The sequence below is a fragment of the Sarcophilus harrisii genome, chromosome 3, assembly GCF_902635505.1.
Source record: "Sarcophilus harrisii chromosome 3, mSarHar1.11, whole genome shotgun sequence".
Lineage (NCBI taxonomy): Eukaryota > Metazoa > Chordata > Mammalia > Dasyuromorphia > Dasyuridae > Sarcophilus > Sarcophilus harrisii.
The window spans coordinates 233778132-233802594 of NC_045428.1; the positions used below are offsets into that span (position 1 = coordinate 233778132).

General features: G+C 32.0%; 1 protein-coding gene across 2 annotated transcripts in view; it reads right to left on the reverse strand.

Moving 5' to 3' along the window:
- The window catches only part of GRIK1 (glutamate ionotropic receptor kainate type subunit 1), a 101267-nt gene that overhangs the window by 49273 nt on the left and 27531 nt on the right, over positions 1 to 24463 (reverse strand). For both annotated transcript variants that reach the window (XM_031959208.1, XM_023498842.2), the window contains 4 exons: positions 23872 to 24053; positions 16808 to 16861; positions 10985 to 11158; positions 2904 to 3047 (listed from right to left, as the gene is read on the reverse strand). In XM_031959208.1, the coding sequence (XP_031815068.1) occupies positions 2904 to 3047; positions 10985 to 11158; positions 16808 to 16861; positions 23872 to 24053 (554 nt within the window). The remainder of the gene's footprint in view (positions 1 to 2903; positions 3048 to 10984; positions 11159 to 16807; positions 16862 to 23871; positions 24054 to 24463) is intronic.

Sequence of the window (24463 nt, forward strand, 5' to 3'; positions counted from 1 at the left end):
CCACATCTAGGGGGGATGGGCTCAGTGTCTTCACCCAAGCACATAATGCAGCCATTAGCCTCTGACTCTTCAAATACACCAGCCATGACCCTTTGTTTGGTCTTCTGGGACCTTTCCTTCAGCCTCACTCTTCTGCTTTCAGCATACAGAAATTCTGTATGGAACAGGGACTCGAACCCTGGACTCTCAGATGTGGGTGTTCTTTTTCCAAAACACAGCCAGGTGATAAAAGTTCTGATCTTTTATTGTGTCCTTCAATATAGCCCGGTTAGCTCAGGCCTGTCTCTCTGCTTGGTTCCAAGAGATCTTGCAGCTTTGTCCTTGGCTTCTGCCTCTGATTTCTTCAGTCTCCAGCCAGCACCAAGTTAGAAGATGCAATGAATCTCTTGCCTCGAAGATAGGGCTTGTGGGCTTCCTCCCAGAGTGCTCCTCTCCGACCCCAGTCAATGTTCCCAAGAAAAACACTCTCAAGCTCTTCAAGCTTTCTGTATATATATGATCTCCCAAAGGTTAACTCCTCCTTCTGGAGAGAGAGGGATTCTGGCCCTAAGGGAGGTATGAATTCGGATATCTCATACTAAGCCTGAAATCTCCCAAATGTGTGAACTCCATTGAGTACTTAGATACTTATGAGCTCTCTAAAGGTGTGAACACAAGCATCGTTTCTATCAGTTGTACTTAGTACCTTGTTTCAAGTTCTGGCCCAAAATATCTCCTTCAAAGATCAAATCAATTATATTGAACCATGCCAAATTAGATAATTATTGTCTCTATCAACTCTAATGGCTTAACACTTTGTAAAGATTCCAACACATTTCAATTACATTGTCAAATTTGTTGGCATACATTTGGACAAAATAGTTCCTAATTATTGCTTTAATTACTTCTTCATTGGTGGTAAGTTCATCCTTTTCAATTTTGAAACTGATAATTTGAGCTTAATTTGAGCTTTTTCTTTCCTTTTTCTATTCAAACTAAATAAAGGTTTATCTGTTTTATTGGGTTTTTTCATAAAACTAACTCTTCATTTTATTAATTAGTTTAATATTTTTCTTACCTTCAATTTTATCAATCTGTAATTTGATTTTCAGAATTTCTAATTTGACATTTAATTGGAAGGTTTTAATTTATTGTTTTTCTAGCTTTTTAGCATGCCCAATTCATTTATCTTCTCTGTCTCTATTTTATTCATGTAACTATTTAGAGATACACAATTTCCCCTAAGAACTGCTTTGGCTGCCACCCATAAGTTTGGTGTGTTGTCTCATTTTGGATGGAAATTATTGATTATTTCTATGATTTATTGCTTGATTCGCTCATTCTTTAGAATTAGATTATTTAATTTCTAATTGGTTTTTAGTCTCTCTTTCCCTGGCCCTTTACTGAATGTAATTTTTATTTATATTCTGATCTGAAAAGAATGCATTCACTATTCTGCCTTTCTGCCTTTGACCGATTATGCCCTAATATATAGTCAAGTTTTTGTGTAGGTACCATGTACTTCTGAGAAAAGGGTATATTCCTTTCGATCTCTATTCAATTTTCTGCAAAGGTCTCTCATATCTAAAAGGTTTCTAAGTCTAATAACCTTCCTAATATCTTTCTTAGATTTATCTAATTTTGAGAGGGGGAGATTGAGATCCTCCACTGGTATAGTTTTGCTCTCTGTTTTTTCCTATAACTGGCTTAACTTTTCTAAGAATTTGGATACTTGGTGCAAATATAGTTAGCATTAATACCACTTCACTGTCTACAGTACCCTTTAAAAAGATGCGGTTTCCTTCCTTATCTCTTTTGCTTTGTATGAGAATAATATTTACATTATATTGCACCTATACACTCTAATTATACTCTCCTAGTAATGAACAGAATCAATGTAAAGAAAAGCATGTGCTAAGATGTTTTTCAGGTCAGCTGTACTTAGTCTTTGACAAGGACCTATATCACTTATATTTTCAGATTTAGCTGAAGACTTCAGCTGAAGGAGCATTATGCTCTTTTAGAAAGAGGTATTAATCTTTATACTAAATCAGTAATTGCTCTTCTAATGTTACTTTTTTTTGCAGGATTTTTTTCCCTCTACTTTCTTAGCAACAAGAGGCAATACAGAGAAAGTATCTTCTGTTTTCTAATTTCATTAGCAAACTCATAATAGAGAGCAAAGTGTATTCTCTCTATTACTTATTCTTCTTGTTAGCACAGATAATAGAAACTCTCTAGGGTTTTTTTTTTTTTTTGATAAACCAATGTTTCATACCATAACAAATAATAATGCAAAAAGAGAATTATAATCTCATATAAAGCTATGAATTCTGCTTTTTCATATTTTTCTCTATACCTTATCTTGATTCAGAATCTGGGTCCTCCATGCAAAAGACCTCAACTTAGTCTCTGAATGGTAACCAGACTCTCACCTTCCATTTTTAGTCAGGTAAATAACATTTGGCCCACAATCAGAATGGTTCTCATTTTCCAATTCTTCAATATTTTGCTGACATGAGTACTTGAGTTGCAATCAACCCATGAAATAGGAGAACCAAGGGATTATTATGTATGATGCAGATCACAGCATAACTAATACATTACCCATTACCTCCTGACATCCACTACTTGACTACAGAGGCTTTAAATTGGTGATAATGATTGTGATCTTTCTGTATCTAAAATGAAAAAAGTTAACAGTAAGGAGGAACAAAAATAAGTCCCATTGGAAAATTATTGTATATTTGTTTAAACATCTTTAAATAAATGACTACAACTGAACTTTACTCAGACTAATTTATTTCTGCTTTTTAAGGATTTTCCTTTAGTGACAAGTAAATTCACAGAAGAAAAGAATCAATGAATTTTTCCGGCACAATGTGAAGGAAAGAATAAAGGAACAATAAGGTAGGAAGAATTACCTCTCTGATCAAATTAATAAATCTGTGTCCAAAGCGCCATGGTTTATGTCGGTGACACTGCAGGGAACTGATAGTCATCTGAGAAGCTTGATGAGAGGCAATAGCCACTGCATACACAGCGTCATACATCAAAGCTGCTTCAGTCTACAGGGAGAAAAATGAATGTACTTTCATTTCCATATTTATTTATCTTTGCCGTCCTTATTTCCTCAGTCATTTGACTTTAAGGGCTTTTATAACTTTATCCTTGAAATACTTATATCCATTAGTGTTTTTTGAAAGCAATGATGTTTAAATTTTTTTTATATCTCCAATCATAGTGCATAATCTAGGATCAGCCTAGTGAAATACAGCATGAAAAATACCATTTCAAATAGTTTGACCAATAGGTGACGAGTTCCTTGGCTATAGAAACCTATGGGAAAAAGAAAAGTAAAGGCATAGATCTCAAATCTTCTATGACCTTTGAGATGATGACCCAGGATTAAAAAACAAAACAAAACAAAATAAAACAATGCAAAAAACCACATGGGCTAGATCATTAATTAAAACTATAGGTATTTTATACAAGTTGTATTTTCAATTTTGTGAATCTCAATGAATAGTATATTGTCTTATTCATAATAGGTGCTTAATACATATTTATTATATTTAATAGAATTGATGACAACTTATAAAACTAGATAGCATGCTCATTAAATTTATCTTAAAATTTAAACATTTCATTATGAACTTAATTATTAACAGAAATATTTAAACATAGAGAAAATCCACTACAACAAAGGGGTATATATAAAATTGAAAGCTCCTGTTATATAGTTTGCTTTTTCTTAAAGTGATAGTAAGTTTAACAATATAGTAACATGCTTCTTTGCTTTCTTTTCTGTACTTTTAGACTCATTTTTTTTCCCAATAATTCACTCCACTCTTTGGCCCAATAGACATTCCTTATAACAGGTAATAAGTATAATCAAGCAAAATAAATTGGCCATGTTTAAAAATATATCCCATTCATCTGTTATGTAAAGACATAAGAGTTGTATTTCACCATCATTTTTTTGAATAAATAGTTGCTTTGCTTCATTAAAAAAAAAAACTGAAGGTATTCTAAAAATAAGCTTCTGTGTACTAACTAGCTAGTTCTATCCTACAACCTGTCCTACTATCTCACTTGATTATATCAATAGTGATACTCTTATAAAAAGGATATTGTCATTAAATGGAAGGAAAACTTACAGCTTCCTTTAGAGAAAAGTTGATGTTTTGCCATAATACTTGTCTCAAAGGCAATAAAAAACATTATTCATGGGAAATTTGGTTACTTCATTTTGTAGTGCTAATAATACAATAGGCAAAAGGCTACCATTTGTTTCAACTTATATGCTAGCATCTATTGTAGAGAATGAAGATAATCCTCTAACCACATATTTTGATACTTAGTTATTTCAATACCAAGATGGAAAACAATTTATTATGTACCAATCTATAAATGAGATACTCTGCTGAGCATTGGTATTATAAGAACAAATATGAAATAGGCTATAACCACAAGAGCTTAATTTCTCACTTTCCATATAACAAATGTGTTTCTATACAGATACAGATATAGGTATATATGTACACATACACACATATATACATAATATTTGAATATTGCGTTCCAGTTTAATAAACAAAACATATGCATAATCTTAAAAGTATTTATAAATCATTTTTTAAAATGTCAATCATGGGAAGCAGCCAAAAAGGTCAATCACAAGAACCAAAAACAGAAAAATATTAGCTGTTATGAAAAATAGAAATTGAGAAACCATAAGTAACTAAAACCTGTATGCTCATTTTTCATCATTATAAAATCTTTATGAAAATATCAGAAGTCTCATGGTCTGTAAAGTAATTGGTCATTCATAAACTTGTTTTTAGAGATAACTGGTACCATAATCTCCTGGCAAATAAAAAAAGAAATGGAAGTAGTATAAGATTTTGTATTCTTTGGATCAAAGATGACTATAGAAGGCAACTGCAGGCATGAAATTTAAAAGACATTTTCTCCTTGAAAGGAAAGCTATGGCAAATCTAGACAGCACACTAAAAAGAAGGGTCAACAAAGGTCCATATAGTTGAAACTATGGTTTTTCTAGTAGCAATGTATGGCTGAGACTTTAGACACAAGGAGAACAATCAATCAATACTTAAAGAAATTAATTCAGGCTTCTCACTGGAAGATCAATTACAGAAGCTAAAGCCTAAATACTATGGCCACATAAAAAGAAAGCAGGTCTCACTGGAAAAAAACCCTGACATTGGGCAAAGTTGAAGCCAAAAGAAGAAGGGGATAGTAAAAGATGAGATGATTGCATCATATTATAGAAGCAAAGAACAAAAACTTGGACAGACTTTGGAAAATAATGGAGGAAAGAAGTAACTGGCATACTCTAGGACATGAAGTCACAAAGAATCAGACATGCCTGAAGAGATGAACAAATGAAGCATTAAATCAGCTGTGAAAATGAAGTGCCACAAACATTCTCGCACATACAGGACCCTTTCCTTTCTTTAAAATCTCTTTGGGAATAAGCCCAGTAGTAACACTGCTGGATCAAAGGGTATGCAGAGTTTGATAACTTTTTGAGCATAGTTCCAAATTGCTCTCCAGAATGGCTGGATGTATTCACAATTCCACCAACAATGTATTAGTGTCCCTGTTTTCCCACATCCCCTCCAACATTCTGCATTATCTTTTCCTGTCATTCTAGCCAATCTGACAGGTGTGTAGTGGTATCTCAGAGTTGTCTTAATTTTCATTTCTCTGATTAATAATGACTTGGAGCATCTTTTCATATGGCTAGAAATAGTTTCAATTTCTTCAGCCGAGAATTATCTGTTCATATCCTTTGGCCATTTATCAATTGGAGAATGGGTGTCAAATAGTTTTGATGATTATTGCTTCATATAATAGTCTGAGATCTGATACTGCTAGGCACTTTTTTTTTTACCCATTTGTTTTTTCATTACTTCTCTTGAGATTCTTTATCTTTCAATCATCCAGATAAATTACATTTTTATTTTTCTAACTGTATGCAAAAATACTTTGTTAGTTTGATTAAAATGGCATTGAATAAATAATATATTTATGTAATATTGCAATTATTGATTGTCTTATGTTTACAAAATATTTTATAATTCCATTCTTTTAGTTCCCAGGTGTGTCCTGGTATGATCAAATTATTTTGAATTGATTTTATTTGTCTCTTCTTGATGAGTTGTGCTGGTAATGTATAGAAATGTTGATGATTTACTAACCTTTCATAGTTAATATGCACCAGAAAAAAGTTATGAAAAATGGAGTAAGACATACATTTTATGAATGTAACTATTATTTATAATGGGCAAAGAAGGATTTTAAATATGGATTAATTTTATATTCTGCAATTTTGCTGAAGTTCTTTTATTTGATTGATGCTTTAAGAGTTCACTAAATAAACTGTAATACCATCTGCAAAAAAGTACAGTATTTTAATTTCATCTCTATGTTTATTCTTTTAACTCCTTTTTCTTATTTTATTGCTATAAGTAACATTTATAGCTATATATTAAAATGATGTCTATGGACATTCTTGATTTACTACTGATCTATTTGGAAAGGTCTCTAACTTTCTTCATTATATAAAATATTTGCTCTTGATTTTAGACAAATTCTACTTCCCTGTTCTTTCTAATTTTATTAAGAGAAATAAATATTGGATTTTATCCAAAGTCTTCTTTGCATCTAAAGCTATCATCATGCAGGATTTTTAAATTATCTTTAATTTTTTTAATGTGACCTGTTTTATTTGTTTAGAATATAACTCTAAGTTATACTACATAATTTTAAAATATGTTGTGACCTATTTGATATTTTATTTAAAATTTTAAATTAAAGCTCATTAGAGATATTAGTTTATAGTTTTCTTTTCATTTTTCTCTTTGCTTTAGGTATCAAGTTCATCTATGTATGAATGAAAGATTTTAAAAGGGAGGATTCTTGGAACATAGCAAAGTAGCATAGGAAATGAGAAAAGTAATTCATTTTGAACCTGTACTCTATTTCAATCAGTATTAATCTATAATTATATCAAAGTTCTGTATATAAAACCCCAAAGCTGTGAACTGAAGATTCTAAGTTCAATTGCTTACCTATAGGAAGTTAACTAAAGACTCTCCACCCTTGTTCTGCCTTGTGATAGTGACCAAACCCAGTGTGGCAAAGATCACAACCACATGGAAACTCCCACAAAATATTTTTGTATGTCCAGACCAATCACTTGTCCAATAGGAACAGGTGATCATCTTATGACCACTTAGATCACTGACTGTGATAGTTTCATCAACTTGTGACCCTACTGATATTTCTATTTTAGCTTCTGTATTATATGTTAACCAATGAAATCATTCTTGCACATACAGAACTCTTTCCCTTCTTTAAAATCTCTTTGGGAATAAACCTAGTAGTAACACTGCTGGATTACTGTTGTGTATTTAGCATAACTGTAACCCTATAAAAGTGTAGCCCTAGCAGGAAGTGGCATCTCAGATCAATGAGGAAGATCTGAGATCCACTTCCTTAGAGAGGATCATGGACCCTTTAATAAACTGCCATTGGCTCAGACCTCTGCCTCAGTCTCTTTTATTTGTAGGTGGGATAATTTTAACCTCCACAGAAATATTAGGCTCTCCAAATTTCTCCCACAAACAAAATAAAATGGTGCCTCAAAATCAACTTTTAGCTGTAGAAATAATTTAAAATTGGGCTAAGCAGTTGTCCTCCTAAGACAACCTAAGAGGACCTCAGAAAAGATCTGACCTCCATGAGCGAAGGTTTGGTTCAACTGAAGTACAAACACTTCCAGAAAGATACCACAGAATCAGCAATCAATAAATCAGAGGAACATCTCAACCTGCCTTCAGGAATTTTCGCCTCAAGTCCAGTCTGGGAGTTGGACAGTTGGACAAATAGAAGTGAAGGATTTTCTGCTGTTGCCAAATACTAGTCCCAAATGTGCTGATTATACACAGTCCCATGCTACACTGTGAGTGAGGAAAAACAATTTCCCATCCAGTGAGTGTGGTAACAGAGGGGTGGAGACCTTATTGGCTTGGGTACTTGGAGGAAAACAGAGTTCCTGATTTTGGTTTCACAGAAGGGGAGAAACTTTCAGCTGAAGTAGAGACCTCAGGAAGTGAGAGCATTTTCAGTAACACCCATTAATATGGCTGGTGGCCCTAGCCATGGCTTAGGAGTGGAGTAAAGTATCTGACAAAGACAGTACTCAGAAAACAATAGTATGGAAAAAATAGAAGACTGACACATCTTCTACATCTCAGGACCTAGAAAAACTTGAAAATAAAATAAGCTACCTTAAAAAATGAATAAGCAAAAGAAAAAGAATCTCAACCATAGATAGCTATTATGGGGATAGAAAAGATCTGGGTTCATGCCTAGAAGAAGATAACAAAGTTTAAAAAAAAAAAAACCCACTTCTTTAAAAAAAAAATTCAAATGATCACAAACCCAAAAAAGGTTTTTGGAAGAGCTTAAAAAAGACTTTAAGAGTCAAATTTAAAAGGTTGAGGAAAAATTGGGGGGGGGGGGGAGGGAAAGTAAGAGCTTTCCAAGATAATTATGAAAAGCCAACCAACTGGAAAAAGAAATCTAAAAATTTAAGGAAGAAAATAACCTTTTAAAAACTATAATTTGACAAAGGGAAGCTAAATATGTTATAAAACACCAAGATATAATAAAAAACAAAATCAAAAGAGTGAAAAAAATAGAACAGGATGTGAAATTAGAAAAACAAGTGACCTAGAGAACAGATTGAGGAGAGACAAAATAAGAATTGCGGGACTGCCTGAAAGTTATTATTTTTTAAAAGAGTTTAGATATGAAAATTTAAAAATCATTAAAAGAAATTTTCCTGAATTTCCAGAATGAGAAGGTAAAGTAAATATAGAAAAAAATTTATCAATCACAATCTAGAAAATATTCCAAGATGAAGACTCACATAAACATCATAGTCAACTTTTTAATTTCTCAGGTTAAAGAAAAAATACTACAAGTTTCAAGAAAAAAAATATCAATTTCAAGGGACTCAATAAAGATAAACTATTTAAACTTTATACATAGAAATGTAAATCATACATCTAAGTTTTTCATTGGTAAGGGAATATTTGAAATAAAGATTTGAGTAGAGCTGAATATGATGATTCTAAAAAGCAAGTTCACGTAGGAAAAGGTATATTAAAAAGAGTAATTAGATTATAAGAATGAGGTGCAAGAGCAAGAACTGACAGAGAATTAGATGGGGGCGGGGAAGAGGAGGGCTGATAACTTTGGAACGATACTTATCTGAAATGGTTTAAAGAGAAACAATAAAAAATATATTTAGAAGAATAAAAAAGTTTTCTAAATTTATAAAGAAATAAGAGGAGGAGAGAACATAATTAGAGGTATAGAAGGGAGTGTTTATTAATGGGAATGGGATAAAAAGGGAGGGGAAAGGTGGGAGGAAAGGGTAGGGGGAAATGATAAGGAAGAGATCCTTGGGGGTGGGGGTGGATTATGAAATAGTTTAACATAATAGTAATTACAATGGGCAAAATTTAGAAAGATAGTGGTTGGAACTAAATCAGACATATGAGGAGGTATAGGGTAAAAAAAAAAAGTGAGAATGATAATAGAGAGGAAAAATAAGGCAGAGAGAAACACACAACTAATAATTATAACTTTGAATGGGAATGGTATGAATTCACCCATAAAATGAGAAGTATATTTGAAGTTAAACTAAAGAGTTAGAGTGGAATTCATCAAGCTTCATCTTAGGTTAAAAAAATCAGGGATAGTAATCATGATCTCAAAGTTAAAACCAAAATAGATTTGACTAAAAAAGATAAACAGGGAAACTACATTATGATAAAAGGTACCATGGAAAATGAAGCAATAGCAATACTAAACTTATATTCAACATATACTATAGGATCTAAATTTGTAAATAAAAAAAATGAATTCAAGTGGAAAGATTCAGTAAAATTAGTAGTAGTAGTATAACCTTCATATAAAGTGAAACTTTAACCTTACCCCTTTAGAAATAGTTAAATCTAAAACATAAATAAAAAAGCCGAGGAGATGAATAGAATCTTAGATAAGTTAGATATGATAGATATCTGGAAAGGACTGAATGGAAACAGGAAAAAATACATCTTTTGTGTCAAATGTATATGCTACTTTTTACAAAAAAAAAATTACCATATATCAGGTCATAAAAACTTTATAGTTAAATGCAGAAAAGCAGAAAATGCTTCCTTTTTAGATTACAATGCAATAAATTATACTCAATAAGGACAATGTAAATTTGTTTCTAGCTGTTAAAAAAAAACAATTAATTGGAGACTAAACAACTTAATCTTAAGTAGTAAATGAGTTAAAGAACAAATTATAGAAATAATCAATAATGAGCCATGTCAAAACATATGGGATGCAGCATTTCTCCCATTATTTAGATCAGTCTGTGTGGTATTTTAAAATTATATACGTGTATGTATATGTGAAAACAATTTATAATTTATATATAAATTTATAAGTAGATTATATATCTATCTAAACTATACATGACCATGTGTCTATAAACACAAAGATTTATTAGTATCGCTACATGTTCCATGTTATTAGTGACAAAAGGAAGAGAACTATAAGAGTAGATTGTTATCTGAAGAGTGATCTTTTAAACTTTTAAAAAATTATGTCTTTACTTTAATTATGTTCTTACTTCATCTTCACACTCTCACTTTTGTAGTACTAATAGGAAGATAAAAGAAAAATTTTATATTGGTGCCAATAATGATCTTTAAATGCAACTTTAAAAGATACCAGATTATCTTCTTTATTTTGTAACAAATATGGGAAAATTCTTTCTCCTACATGCTTTAAGAAATAACATGGAATTTTTGAATCATCCTCTTTTGCAAAAAAAAGAAAATCTCTGAATAAATTTCCTTTTGAAAAATGGTCTTTAAAGAAATTTTAAGAAGTCAACTATGGTACTTACTGTCATCATACCATTCAATAGACCCATTTCTGACTTGGGTACAGCTTGCAATCTTTCCACTGACCACTTTTCAATAATGGATGAAACTCGAGGGTTATCGATATTAAGTAGCCGGAATCCAGTCATATTTACTCCACTATATCTGTAGATTTCCAGGTCTAGTGCAAAGAAATCCTGTAGTATGTGACAGAACTGATAACTTAGCATATGCATTGAGGAGATTCTAATTAAAAAGAATGATTTAGGGATGAGAGGAAGTTAAATTTCTTATCCTCATTCTCATTGCTTTGCCAAACTCCAGAGAAATAGGAGTTTTGATTTTTTTTCTGATACTGTTACAATTATGACAAACAAACATGGTGAAATCTATAAATATTCAATATGCTCTGCAGATTGCACAAAATAAATTCTAAGACTTTATAACTATATTATAAAATTTAATTTTATAAACTATATTATAAATTTAATATAAATACATACAATAAAGCTTATAAAATTTATTGTTTATGGGCTCCATTCATATATTTGTAGAATATAGAACATCATAATTTGGAGTACCCTTGTTGTTGTTGTTGTGTTGTATTGCTTCAGCTCAATTCTCTGAAAACTGGGTTGCCATGTAGTTGCTTCAATGATTAGCTACCCCACCATAGTGCTTTGCATTGTTGTTTTTCAGTCATTTTCAGTTATAGTCAACTCATCATGATCCCATTAGGAGGATTTTCTTGGCAAAGATACTGCAGTGATTTGCCATTTTCTTCTCCAGCTTACTTTACAGATGAGGAAAGTAAAGCAAACAAGGTTAAGCAACTTGTTCAGTTGCTGGTAAGTGTCTGAGGCTGGATTTATACTCATGTAGATGTGTGTATATTTCTAATTCCAAGCCCAGTGATCATTCCACTGTGCCAACTAGCTGTCTTGGAGTACCCATAGAGATCATGTATTCCAACTTCCTCATTTTAGAAAGAGGAACACATTGAAGCCTAGAAATACAAAAGTGATTTCCCCAAGATTATTCAGCTAGACATCATACTTTATATATTATACATTATTATAGTAGAATTATATATATTTGTCTCTATATGCATGTATATGTGTGTGTATGTGTGTGTATATATATATATATATATATATATATATATATATATATATATATATATATATATTGCTGGGGCAATTGGGGTTAAGTGACTTGCCCAGGGTCACACAGCTAGAAAGTGTTACATATCTAAGGCCAGACTGGAACTCAGGTCATCCTGACTTCAGGATTGGTGCTCTATCCACTGTGCCACCTGGCTGCCCCATACATAATTAAAAAAAAAAAAAAGATTATAGGTTGTTAGATCTTGAAGCACATTTAGAGAGTATTCAGCCCAATCATATTTTTCCAATGAAAAAACCAGAGCCTAGAGACATTAAATGTCTTCCCAATGGATGAACAGCTATGTTCAAAAAGCAGAACCAAGAATTGAACTCTAACTCCAAATCCAATCTCCATCTCCATCCCACTTGCCCACCATACAGCTCCAAGTCTGGAGTAAAAAAGACATGTTCAAGACTTTAAGTCTGGCTTCAGGTACTTTCTCAACATATTGCCCTAGGCAAGTCAATTAACCCTGCTTGTCTCAATTCCTCTTCTATAAAATGAGCTGGAGAAGAAAAGAGTAAACATTACAGTATCTTTGCTAAGAAAATCCCAACTGGGGTTGTTAAGGACCATATTTAAGTGTGAAGGGAGAGGTCAATTCTCACAACATTCAACACCTGCTGTAGTGTCTCACTCTGCAATCATCCAGAGGAATAGGATGGAAAAGAATTTGATAGTGCTGTTTGTATTCCTTAGCATGTGGTCTCAGATAACAGCTCCTGCACAAACTTATAAACCATGCTGTTGGGGGGGGAAATAATTATGTTCCTATAAAAAATGTGGAGTGGTTAAGGACTATGCCCAAGTGTGAAGGGGCAGGTCAATTCTCTGAAAGCCACCACAGCTGTGAATCATAACACACTTGAAGGAATTGCAACTCAGCCTTTACTGATGCAGATGTTGCTTGGGAATTGGGAATGAGATAAATCAGAGGCAAGAGGGAAGAGGAGAGAGATCAGAGAATGCAACTACCTCTCAGTCTCCTTGAATCATTATCATCCTCTCACATGAAGAGATCTATTCTGCTGTTCAGAAGCCATTAGTAGGTGGCTCCCATAACAGCCAACAGCCAATAGTAGGTGACTCCCATAACATGGGGTCACAAAGAATCTAAATGACAATCATGTCATAGTAGTCACTCATATTTAGCTTATAATCTTTGTTCCAAATAATAGACACTTCCATATTCATTAATCATCCTTATTAGTATAATTTAGTAAAAACAAATTCCTGATAATTTTTAGTTATAAATAAACATTTGTACTACTGGAGTCTCACAAATAGTTATTTAAATATAACTGTGATATTTTCTACTTGGCATCTAAAAATCTCCAAATAATTTAATTCCTTTAAATGCCACATTGTCATTATAATCCAGTGTTTGGTCAAAGAGGTAGATTTCAGTTTGGGCAGGCAATTTTATTGTGGTTGTTGTTGCTGTTATTTGTCACTATTGCCTTGTCTTGTTCTTGTCTTTTTCATGACATTCAGATAAATGGTCCAGGGAAAAGTTGCTAGATTATTCTTCCTCTGTATTTAATATTCTTTGAACATCTGCACAGATAGATAAAATATTTCTTCATATATTTTGAAAAAAACTATGCGGAGATAATCTTAACCTTCTGAAGGTTCAGAGAAAGCATTTTTTAAAAAACAACTAAAGTGACAAAATGGCATGTATCTCATCCTGTTCTTACATAGTTTTAATTTCTTCTATTAGGTTTCAATGCTATTAGTTTAGAAAGGATAATGAATTTGTGATTTATAGTTCTTTCTACTTGGTTCTTTCCAGATATTTGGTAGTTACTAAAGTTTTGTAAGCAGCAGGAATATATTTCAGGTCTTCATCAATCAGTAAGTCCAGCCTCCTAAAGATGAAATCTTTCTGTAATTACCAGTAACAATGACTGGAGTACTGCTCAGTTTCTACAAACAAAAATTTATTACCCAAACATAAGTTTAAAGTTTTTTGGATGTCATATTATTGGTTGAGTTCATGCAGATGTTACCCCTAGATCTTTTAACTCTGGGTCTCAGCTCTTTTATAGACTCCAATCATAATACTCTCAATTGCATTTGATTTAGCTTCTTGGCAAAATGATATCTGCTTGTTCCAAAAGTATTTCTTTCATTTTTTAACCTATTTAGCATGTGTTCTGAGAAATATACATAAAATATTTATACTATGTTTTCATATAAGCATGTACTATTATATGCAATGTATTTATAATGAGTTTTGCAAAAAAATTAATACTGAAATAGTATATAAATTGAATTTTGTAACAAAAAAAGAATTTTTTTGATGTGCAGGAAGTAATTTAAATAGAATATCAGCTTTGGGTGTTGATGGTGATATGCCAATCTGCCTCCACTTTTTTTTGATATTCACACAGTGAATACAATACAGGACATGCAGTCAAAATGATCTGAATAAATATGCATCAGGCATGTTCAATGAGTAAATCACTTAACCTTTATCATTATCAATTGTAAAATGGAGATAATAATAGCACCTGTCTCATAAGGTTGTTGTAAGGATTAAATCAGTTAACAAATGCAAAGTGCTTTGCAAACTTTAAAGAGCTATATAAAAGCTAGCTATTATTATAATTATTTTACAATAAGTGCCTTGGGTTGATAGGTCCTGTCCTGCATTAATACTGTACAGGGTTTTAGTTAAGATACTTTCCAAATTGTCTGTCATCCAGTTTACTGTTCAATATTACTTTCATTCGTTGTTTCTTCTGACTTCTGAATTCAAGCTCAAAGTCTTCCATAGTACTCTCTACCTTGTAGTACATTGATTACTTTATATTTATCAAGAATCAATGATATTTTAAAACCACTGGAGAAATATGAAATAGCTTGATGTGGAGTTTTTGTGAATCACATCTCAATATAATTAATAACATTTTGGTGTGATCTTTAACCTGGAAGCTAACCTCAGTTCTACTTAGGAGATAAAATATTTGGTTTGAGAAGTAACCGAATCTTAAGAGGTTAAACTTGTTTTATATCATTTATTTCATGTGGACTTGAAATACTATAAACCTGCCTGTTGTTTGTTCTGCCAATACTTTTGGAAGGCTTAATAATTTGGTAATTTCTTTGAGATGATTATTTTTGTTCTGATACCTTCTACATTTATTATAGTTATTTTTTATCATGCTAAAAGCATGTTAAGTCTGGCATTGCCTAAATGTTAATTGCTTTAAATATTCCCTCTAAATTTGACTTTAAGATTATATTCAATCTCTTGAATCTTATCTCTTTCTTCTTATTAACTTTATTCTTCGTGTGTCTTGCTAGAGAAGATCAGTCATTTGTACTCCTCAGAACCATTAGTTTAATTTGACCTCTGGCTTCAAATTCCAGGATTTTACTGTTTGTTTTAACAATTTTACATTTATCAAGTCCACATTTTTCACTAGAGAAAGTTTTCATGAGATGAAGTACTTGTAATGTTCTTCTACATGGAGCCATATAATTTGATGTTATCTATGTATATTAAGTGATTAATAAGATGCTTTAGTATGACTCCCTTTTTAACTTGAAAGTTTTGTTGAAAATTGAGGATAGTGGAATTAATACCAGGAAGAACCAAGTTAACAATATCCTTATCATCATTATTATTATCTTGATCTAGGACCATGATTTCATCTTTATTGAGAATTTCTAGCATAAAAACTCTCTTTTATAATGTAGATTAGTATCACCTCTGGAAGTGAGAAATTGAATAACTTGGTCATGGTCACATAGCTAGTCTATGTCAGAAAGAAGACTTGAACCCAGATGGAATGGACTATAATGCCTGTCCTCTGCTCACTGTGCCTCATTTCATTCCTAAGTAGATAGAAAGATGAATACATAGATAATTGCCCAATAAACTATGTGTGTATATATGTGTATATGATAGCAATTTTAAAATATTTTTAAAAAAATAAAACAAAGCTATAATCTATTCCAAAACAGGTGTGAATTTTCAAATCTATGTGAGTTGTCATATGCTTTATTTGGGGGGAAGGGAATTTTTTGCTTTATGAAGGAGGAGAATTAACTAAATGAGCTATCAAAAAAAAAAGGTAATTTAATTTCTGTTAAACTGAATGACTAAAATCATGCTCTTTCCAAAACTTAGTTTATATATTATGGGAAGCACATATGTGTGTGTGCATACACACACAGAGACACTCACAGACACACATATATTGATATATAATATGTATTTAATTATATATGAACTATACTTTTCCTAATGAGTCAAAATTTTTGAAGGATAAAACATCAGCCAGTCTCAGGAGAATCTAACTAACTTATGGCTGTTCTAATATCTACTGGCTGAAAGCCATAAAACAGCATAGAACCAATGCAAAGACATATTGACTTGTATTCCAGTGTTAAGTACTTATACTTCATAGTTTAATTTTATTCCCTTTTCATGTCATACATAGGGATAATTAGTTTTAATAAATATTGTTGAGCTCTACAGGATTTAGCAGATTTGAAGGAAATTAAAGCAAGTTTTTTTTTCAGTTCCCTTCCTTTAATAATGACAAGGTGACACTAAATTTAAACAGACGCCTTCCATGGAAATTTCTCTAATATTATGAAATTCTATGAATTTATGAATTTTTTCATAATTTTCAATTATGAAATTTTTACTGAGACATTCTTACCAGTGTTGTAAAAAAGTAGTGATAATATTCAGTCATCATACCCATGAAAAGAATCTGTAAAACACAAAACAATGTCAACACATTATTGAACATACTTGGAACTCTGTGCCTCTGTTTTACTTTAACATGAATCACAACAATTGGTAATCATGAAGAGATCTTGAGAGGGAAACTATTCCTCAGAACAACCTCTTAGGAGAAATTTTCTTTGGTGAAATTTTCACTGGTGGGTTTTATCCACTGAAGATCACATCAGACACCTGACTCATCTCTCAATCTCAGCTCTTCTGATCCAAGGTTGGAGATGTTGCAATTGTTTAATTTTAATTTACCATTGGTGTTTAGAGCAATTGTTTGATAATAATAGGCAGCTGAAAACCCAAGAAGTTCCCATAAGGGTCAAGCCCCTTAGAGAATTTTTTTCTCCAAGGAAACTCTCAGCTGAGACTGAGGAATGTTCAGAAAACATGCACCAGTGACAGTCTCTTGAAGAAATCCTTAATAAGTCTAGAAACAAAAATACTTCTCATTCAAAGAGGTTGGGAAAATCTACTGTTTTTATTTTGGAAGGAAACTCCATTTAAAGAAATTCTAAGTTCAAATTGGGGTGCAGAAAGCCAAGGTAAACACCTTATTAAGGTATCTGCTCCCACAAGGAATTTTTTCCTAAAGAGATATTGGTGGAACTGGTAGGTGGATCTAGCTCTAATTCTAGCCAGGCAGACAAGAGGCACAGATAATAAGAAAGGGTATTTGCCAGTCTAAAGAGAATGACATAAACTAGAGGCTAAATGTGTTACTGAAATATAATTTCTCTATTGTGATTTTGAAAATGTAGTTTTGAAGTGGGTTGTGGTCCCTTTAAGAAATTGATTTGTGATCCTTTCTAATTGATTTGTGATTCAGATTACTCCCAGCCCCTCCTGGTTGATGCATTATCAATTCATGAAGCTAGGACCTTTGATTCACAAATCCTGGTCAAAAGCACCCCTTTGAATTCCAATAGGAGATCTGGGCTTGTCCCAGCCCCGACTGGATCTGAGCCAACTTGGGACTCCACCCACAGGCCCCTTTTAGCTAAATCTCTCATTATAAAAAGAGCCAAACTAAAATCCTCTCTTTGCAGAGGTTCCAAACATGCCAGCTGAACCATGCTTGGCACCCCAAGGAGCTTCTGCCCACTGGAATACTGTTTCCAGTGCCTCTTTACTCTCACCTTTTTCCTTAACTAGACTTTAATCTTACTTCCAATCCCCATAATAAACCTCTTTTATCAATCTAGGTTTCAGGTCTGTAAATTCCTTTACAGAGAACTGCTCGTGCCTCCACAAGACCTCATTTAACTCCCTTGTGCCAAATTCTGAGGGGTTGCAGGGAAGCTCCATTTGATTCCCTGCCACTAGACTTCATTTAATTCCCTGACCACTAGAAACCCTAATTTCATTTGGGTGCCCCAAATCTAAACTTCATCAGATTAAATGTTTTTATAAATGTTAAACTATTTTAGTGAGTTTTGGGGTAACACTAAAATTTGTTTGAAGGAAAAACAGGAATAAAACTGTGAATGTAACATGAAAATAACACAGATCTTTTATCACTTTATCCCATATAGTAAGAAATTCCTGTTTTAGTGCAAGGTAGAAGATAATTTTACTGATAAGAGAAAAGGGAAGCAAAGCTAGTTTGAAAGTAGTGTCTGTGAAATATCAACATGGGAAAAAAAAACCCACAGGTTTGCAATTTGAATGTATCAGGTACTTTTTCCTGGTTCACAAAAAAAGAAAAGCATGCTTGGGAGTTTTCCAAATTAAAATTAAGTACAAACCAAAGCGAGAAAGAAATCTTTAAAGTGGTATATGTTTTGAAATGAGAAATTTGGTTGTAAATTATATATGGATCTTAATTGGAGTACATTTGGAATAACTTGTCAAAAAGAAAATGAGCTTCCTATCCATTTTACAATATAATTTTCATAATAAAAGCATGAAGCAGGATTTGGGGTTAGATTCACTCAACCACGATCTCAGACAAAATTAAAACTAAAATAGATTTAGTTAAAAGAGTTAAAAAAGGAAACTTTTTAATCAAAGGTACCATAGATAATCAATACTAAACATCATGCACTAAATGCTAGAGCAGTCAGGTTTTTAAAGGCAAAGTTAGATAAATTATGGATGGAAATGGATAGCAAAATAATGGAGGACTTAAAACTTTCCCATCTCAGGACTAGATAAATCTAACTGAAAAATAAATAAGTCAAAGAGATGAATCAACTCTTCAAAAAGCTAGCTATGATAACTATCTGGGGAGAAGTGAATGGAATAGAAATGAATATACTTTTTCTCAGTAATACATGAGTTAGACCATAAAATCTTTATAGTTAAATGCAGAAATATTAAAAGCATGGCTAACTAATGTTACAGAGATAACATATTTCCTCTAATAAGTCAAGGACAATTATTGATTCTCAGATTTTTTAAATTAAAGTGAGTTATAGAAAAACTAAACTTTTAAACTTACTTCAAAGAGAAAAATTAAACTGTTAAACCTATGAACTTTTGAATTTTACTCAAAAATAAATATGATAGGCAGTTATTCAAAATGTCTGTGGTGATACAGAATAGAATTAATTACAAAAATGGAAACATTATCTATTTGTTATAGATGAAGAAAACAAAGTCCAGGATTGTGAAACAACTTGTTAAAAGTCACATAGATTTCAAAAGTAGGATTTGAACCTAGTTACTCTCATGGCTAAACAAGTGCTTTTTTCACTGTACCACACAAAAAAAATTGAAATGATATAATAATTTGTTTAATCTGATAAGTAGGAAAAAACAAAGATTTCAAAAGATTAGGAAGTCTAAAAGTAAACTCTTTACTTCTTGCAAAGAAAAAGTGGAAGAATGATGTACCAAAAAAGAATGTGATAGAAGAAAGGTTCGATCTACTATCTTTTAGACCAAATTCAGAATTGGAAATGTTAACTAAATTTGTCACCAATTAAAGATTGAAGTGATCATGAGAAAAAAAGTAGACTCTAACTGTAAATATACAGCAAAGCAGAAATAAGTCTCAAGGCAAATGAATCAGTGGCTGTAGTGGCAATTTTCAGGACAGTAAGGGGATTGTACAATGGTCAGAAAGAGATTAATAGGGGTCCCGTTGCTGGCACCAGGGGCCCAAATCTGCTGCATTGCCTATACTTGTATTTGGGTCAAAAATCCTGGAATTCCCATTGCAAAAAGGAACACTAGCATAGCAGAACTTGTTGCCACAAGGGAGTAGTGACTTTGGTCACAGTTCCAGGATTGAAAAGAGTGCTTGCAGTAACTCACAAAAAGTAATAAACACACTTCTCAAGATCATATTACCTTGAAAGAGTCAAAAACTTACAAGTCCCCAGAATTACCTTTGAAAACAGCTGCACAAAAAACCTGAAGCTTAGGACAGTGGCCCCTCTACTTGGGAAGAGTAACTTAACATAGAGTTAAAAGTCAAGGAATAAGCTGGAAAACGATTAGACAACAGAAAACAATTCTGACCATAGAAATTTGCTCTAGTGATAAGGATCGAAACACAAATTCAGAAGAAGACAACAAAGTCAAAATTCCTGCATCCAAAGCCTCAAAGAAAAATATGAATTGGCCTTAGACTATGAGAGAGTCAGAACTGATATTAAAAATCAAATAAGAGAGGTAGAGGAAAAACTGGGAAGAAAAATAAAAATGATGCAAGAAAAGCATTAAAAAAGGGTCAACAGTTTAGTAAAGGGGCATGTTGGAATCTTTTACAAACTGTTAAGCCATTGGAGTTAATTTAATCTTAGAAAGAGTTATTTTGGGCCAGAACTTGAAACAAGGTACTAAGTGGAACTGATTGAACAATGCTTGTGTTCACACCTTTAGAGAGCTCATAAGTATCTAAGTACTCAATGGAGTTCACACGTGTAGGGCTTAGTCCAAATTCACAAAAAAAAAAAAAAATACTGAAGAAAAAAGCAACTTAAAAAACCCAACAGGCCAAATGGTAAAAAGAGGCACAAAAATCCAGTGAAGAGAAGAATGCCTTAAAAAGCAGTTGGTGAAATGGGGAAAGATATGAAAAGTTCAATTAAAAGACAAAGTCCCTTAAAAGTAGAATTGGTCATAGAAAAGAAATGTACAAAAGCTCACTGAAGAAAATAATTCCTTAAAAGTTAAAATTGGGCAAGTAGAAGCTAAATGATTTTATAAGAAATAAACAAATAAACAAAACCAAAAGAATGGGAAAAAATAGAAGAAAATGTGAAGTATCTTATTGTAATAACAACTGACCTAGAAAATAGATCTAGGAGAGATAATTTAAGAATTATTGGACTAACTGATAGTCATGATCAAATAAAGAGTCTAGATATTTTCTTTCAAGATATTAAGAGAAACTAACCTGATATCTCAGAACAAGAATTTAAATTGTAAGAATCCACCAATAATTTTCTGAAAGAAATCCCAAGGAAAAAACTCCTAGGAATATTATAGCTAAATTCTGCAACTTCCAGATCAAGGAGAAAATATTGCAAGCATTCAGAAAGAAATATTCAAGTAGAGTGGAGTCACAATCAAGATAACATAAGATTTAGCAGTTTTTACATTAAAGAATCAGAGGGCTTGGAATATAATATTCCAGAGGGCAAAAGAGCTAGGATTACAACCAAGAAAGCTGAGTATAATACTTCAGGAGAAAAAGTGGATATTCAATGAAATGGAAGAATTTCAAGCTTTGTGATGAAAAGACTAGAGATGAATAGAAAATTTGATTTTCAAACATGGTACTCAGGAGAAGCACAAGGAGGTAATAAGGAAATCATTGAGGGACTTAATAAGATTTATCTGTTTACATTCCTACAAGGGAGGGATGATATTTGTATTTGCTTGGGGAAAAAAATAGATATTCAAATGAAACAAAGAACTTTAAACCCTTCTGATGAAAAGACTAGAGTTATATAGAAAATTTGACTTTCAAATAACAAGATACAAAAAAAAGCATAAAAAGTTGAACAGAAAAGATACATTATAAGGGCTTTGATAAGGTTTAACTGTTCATATTCCTGTATGGGAAAATGATACTCAAATTCCTAAAATCTTTCTCATTATTAAGGCAGTTAGAAAGAGTATCCAGAAAGCAGAGGTGTGAGTTGAATGTAATCTAAAAAAAAATAAATGAAGGGATAAGAAAAAAGAAAGCTCTGGGAAAAGGGGAAAGGGAGAGGTAGAATTATCTGACATAAAAGAGGCCTGAAAGAAATTTTATGGTGAAGAAAGAAATGGGGAAAATGAGGAAGGGAGCACATGAATCTTATTCTTATTAGAACTGGCTCAAAGAGGAAATAATATCCACAATTGGGTATTATTTGGTATTGGCATAGTTAGAAATGTACCTAATAATATAGGAAAGTAGGAAGGGAAGGGAAAAAAGAAGGTTGGGGACAAGGGGGCAGAGCCAATAGAAGAGAGGGCAATTTGGGGGAGGTAAAAGTCAAAATTAAAACATTTTTGAGAATGTTATAATTTATGACTCCTTTCTCCCTCCAAAAAAAGGACAAGATTTTGGGATGAGAATTCATTATTTGTTTTTTTAGATGTTGGGAAAACTGGAAAGCAGTTATTGGGATAGATCAATATCTTATACCTTTTACCAAGACAGAATCAAAATGTATTCATGACCTAGATATAAAGAGAAATATTCTAAGAAAACTAGAAGAATAATGAATGTATTACTTATGAGATTTATGGATAGCCAGGAAATATATAAATAAACAAGAGACACAAAGCAAATTTTGATGTAAAATGGATATTTTCAATTATATTAAGTTAAAAAGGTTTTGTACAAATAAAAGAAATATAGCCAAGATCATAAAGAAAGCAGAAAATTCAGGAAAATTTTTATAGGCACCTTATCAGATAAAGTTTTTGTATCTAAAATATATAAAGAACTTTGTCAAATCTATAACAAGTCATTCCTCAAGTGATAAATTATCAAAGAATATGAACAATTTTCCAATAAAGAAATCAAAACAACTTTATGAAAATATGAAAAAATGCTTTAAATCATTATTGATTAGAGAAATGCAAATCTAAAAAAATCTTGTGATATAATTTTACACCTGCCAGATAGGCTAAAATGATTGAAGGAGAAAGCAACCAATGCTGGAGCGGATATGGAAAAATTAAGGATATTAACTCATTATTGGCAGAATTGTGAATTGATTCAATCATTTTGGTGAACAATCTGGAATTGCGCTCAGAGTTATTAAACTGTCTATATTCTTTGACCCAACAATACCACTACTAGGTCTATGTCCAAAGATGATTAGGGAAAGAACCTATATGTTCTAAAATGCTTATAGCATTTCTCTTTGTGATGTCAAAAAAAACAAACTGGAAATTGCAGGGATGTCCATCAATAAAGGAATGACTAAATAAGTTGTAGTATATGATTGAGATGGAATACTAGTGTGCTATAAGAAATAATAAGGTCAATGATCTTAGAAAAGCAGGGAAAGATTTGCCCAAAATAATGAAGAGTAAAATGAGCAGAACTAAGAGAACATTGTAGAGCAATATTATTTTAAGAATGATTTTGAGTGAAAAAAAATTTTCTATTGTAAATACATAAATTAACTATAAAGAATGTATGAAGAAAGATGCTAGCTGCACCCAGAAAAATAACTGATAAATTGAAGTATTTATAGAATAATTTTACATATATATGTTACATATATAGTAAATTGTATATAGTAGACTTGCAGTTTCTTGTACAATTCTTTTGTGATATTTTATTATATAAATGCTTATTTTATTCCATAAATTTAAAAAAGTACTACTACAAATACTATTACTACTACAAATGCTACACATGCAATATCACTTATAAAAGACAAATTCAGTAAAAGTCTACTAAACTTCCGTAGTTTAATTGCTCTTTACAATAACTGCTATCATCAATCAAATCTATATTTAAAATTTGCAGTAAATTAAAACTAGATTATTTCCTTCAAGTGCCTACTTCCTTTATATCCACCTTACCTGCTTAAGAATTTCAGCTGCCATTTCATATGAACAGTCAAATATCACATAGAACTCATTTCCTTTTTTCATTTCCTTCAGTAAAGGCTTGGCATCTTTATTCCCAGAGGGCAGTTGGCGGATCTTTATTTTAATGTTGTATTTGGAAGGAGCCTTGATCAGCTCTTGCAGACGAATTAGACCTAGAAAATGACATATAATCATCCAACCAAAACTATTGTTGAATATTTACTGCATTTTCATCAGCTATATCATTCTCAATATATGTCAGGCTGTCACTGTTCAAATTTTATACATTTGACTGTTAATTTTGTCAACTTGCTTCCCCTGTAAAAATGCAAAAACTTATTAACATCTTAATATGCTTTCATTGGAAATATTATATATTTTTATCCTCATTTTATAAATCAGAAATTGAGACTCATGGTGGTAATTGATTAAAATTGTTATTCAACTAGTAAATATTGAAACTAGCTAATAGTGAATAATATTACATCCAGTAAAGAAAATGTAAACAAATTATATTTGTTAATTAAATAATTCTTTCTATAAAATTGGTTCTTAGCCAAATTTACATTCCATAGTATTTAGC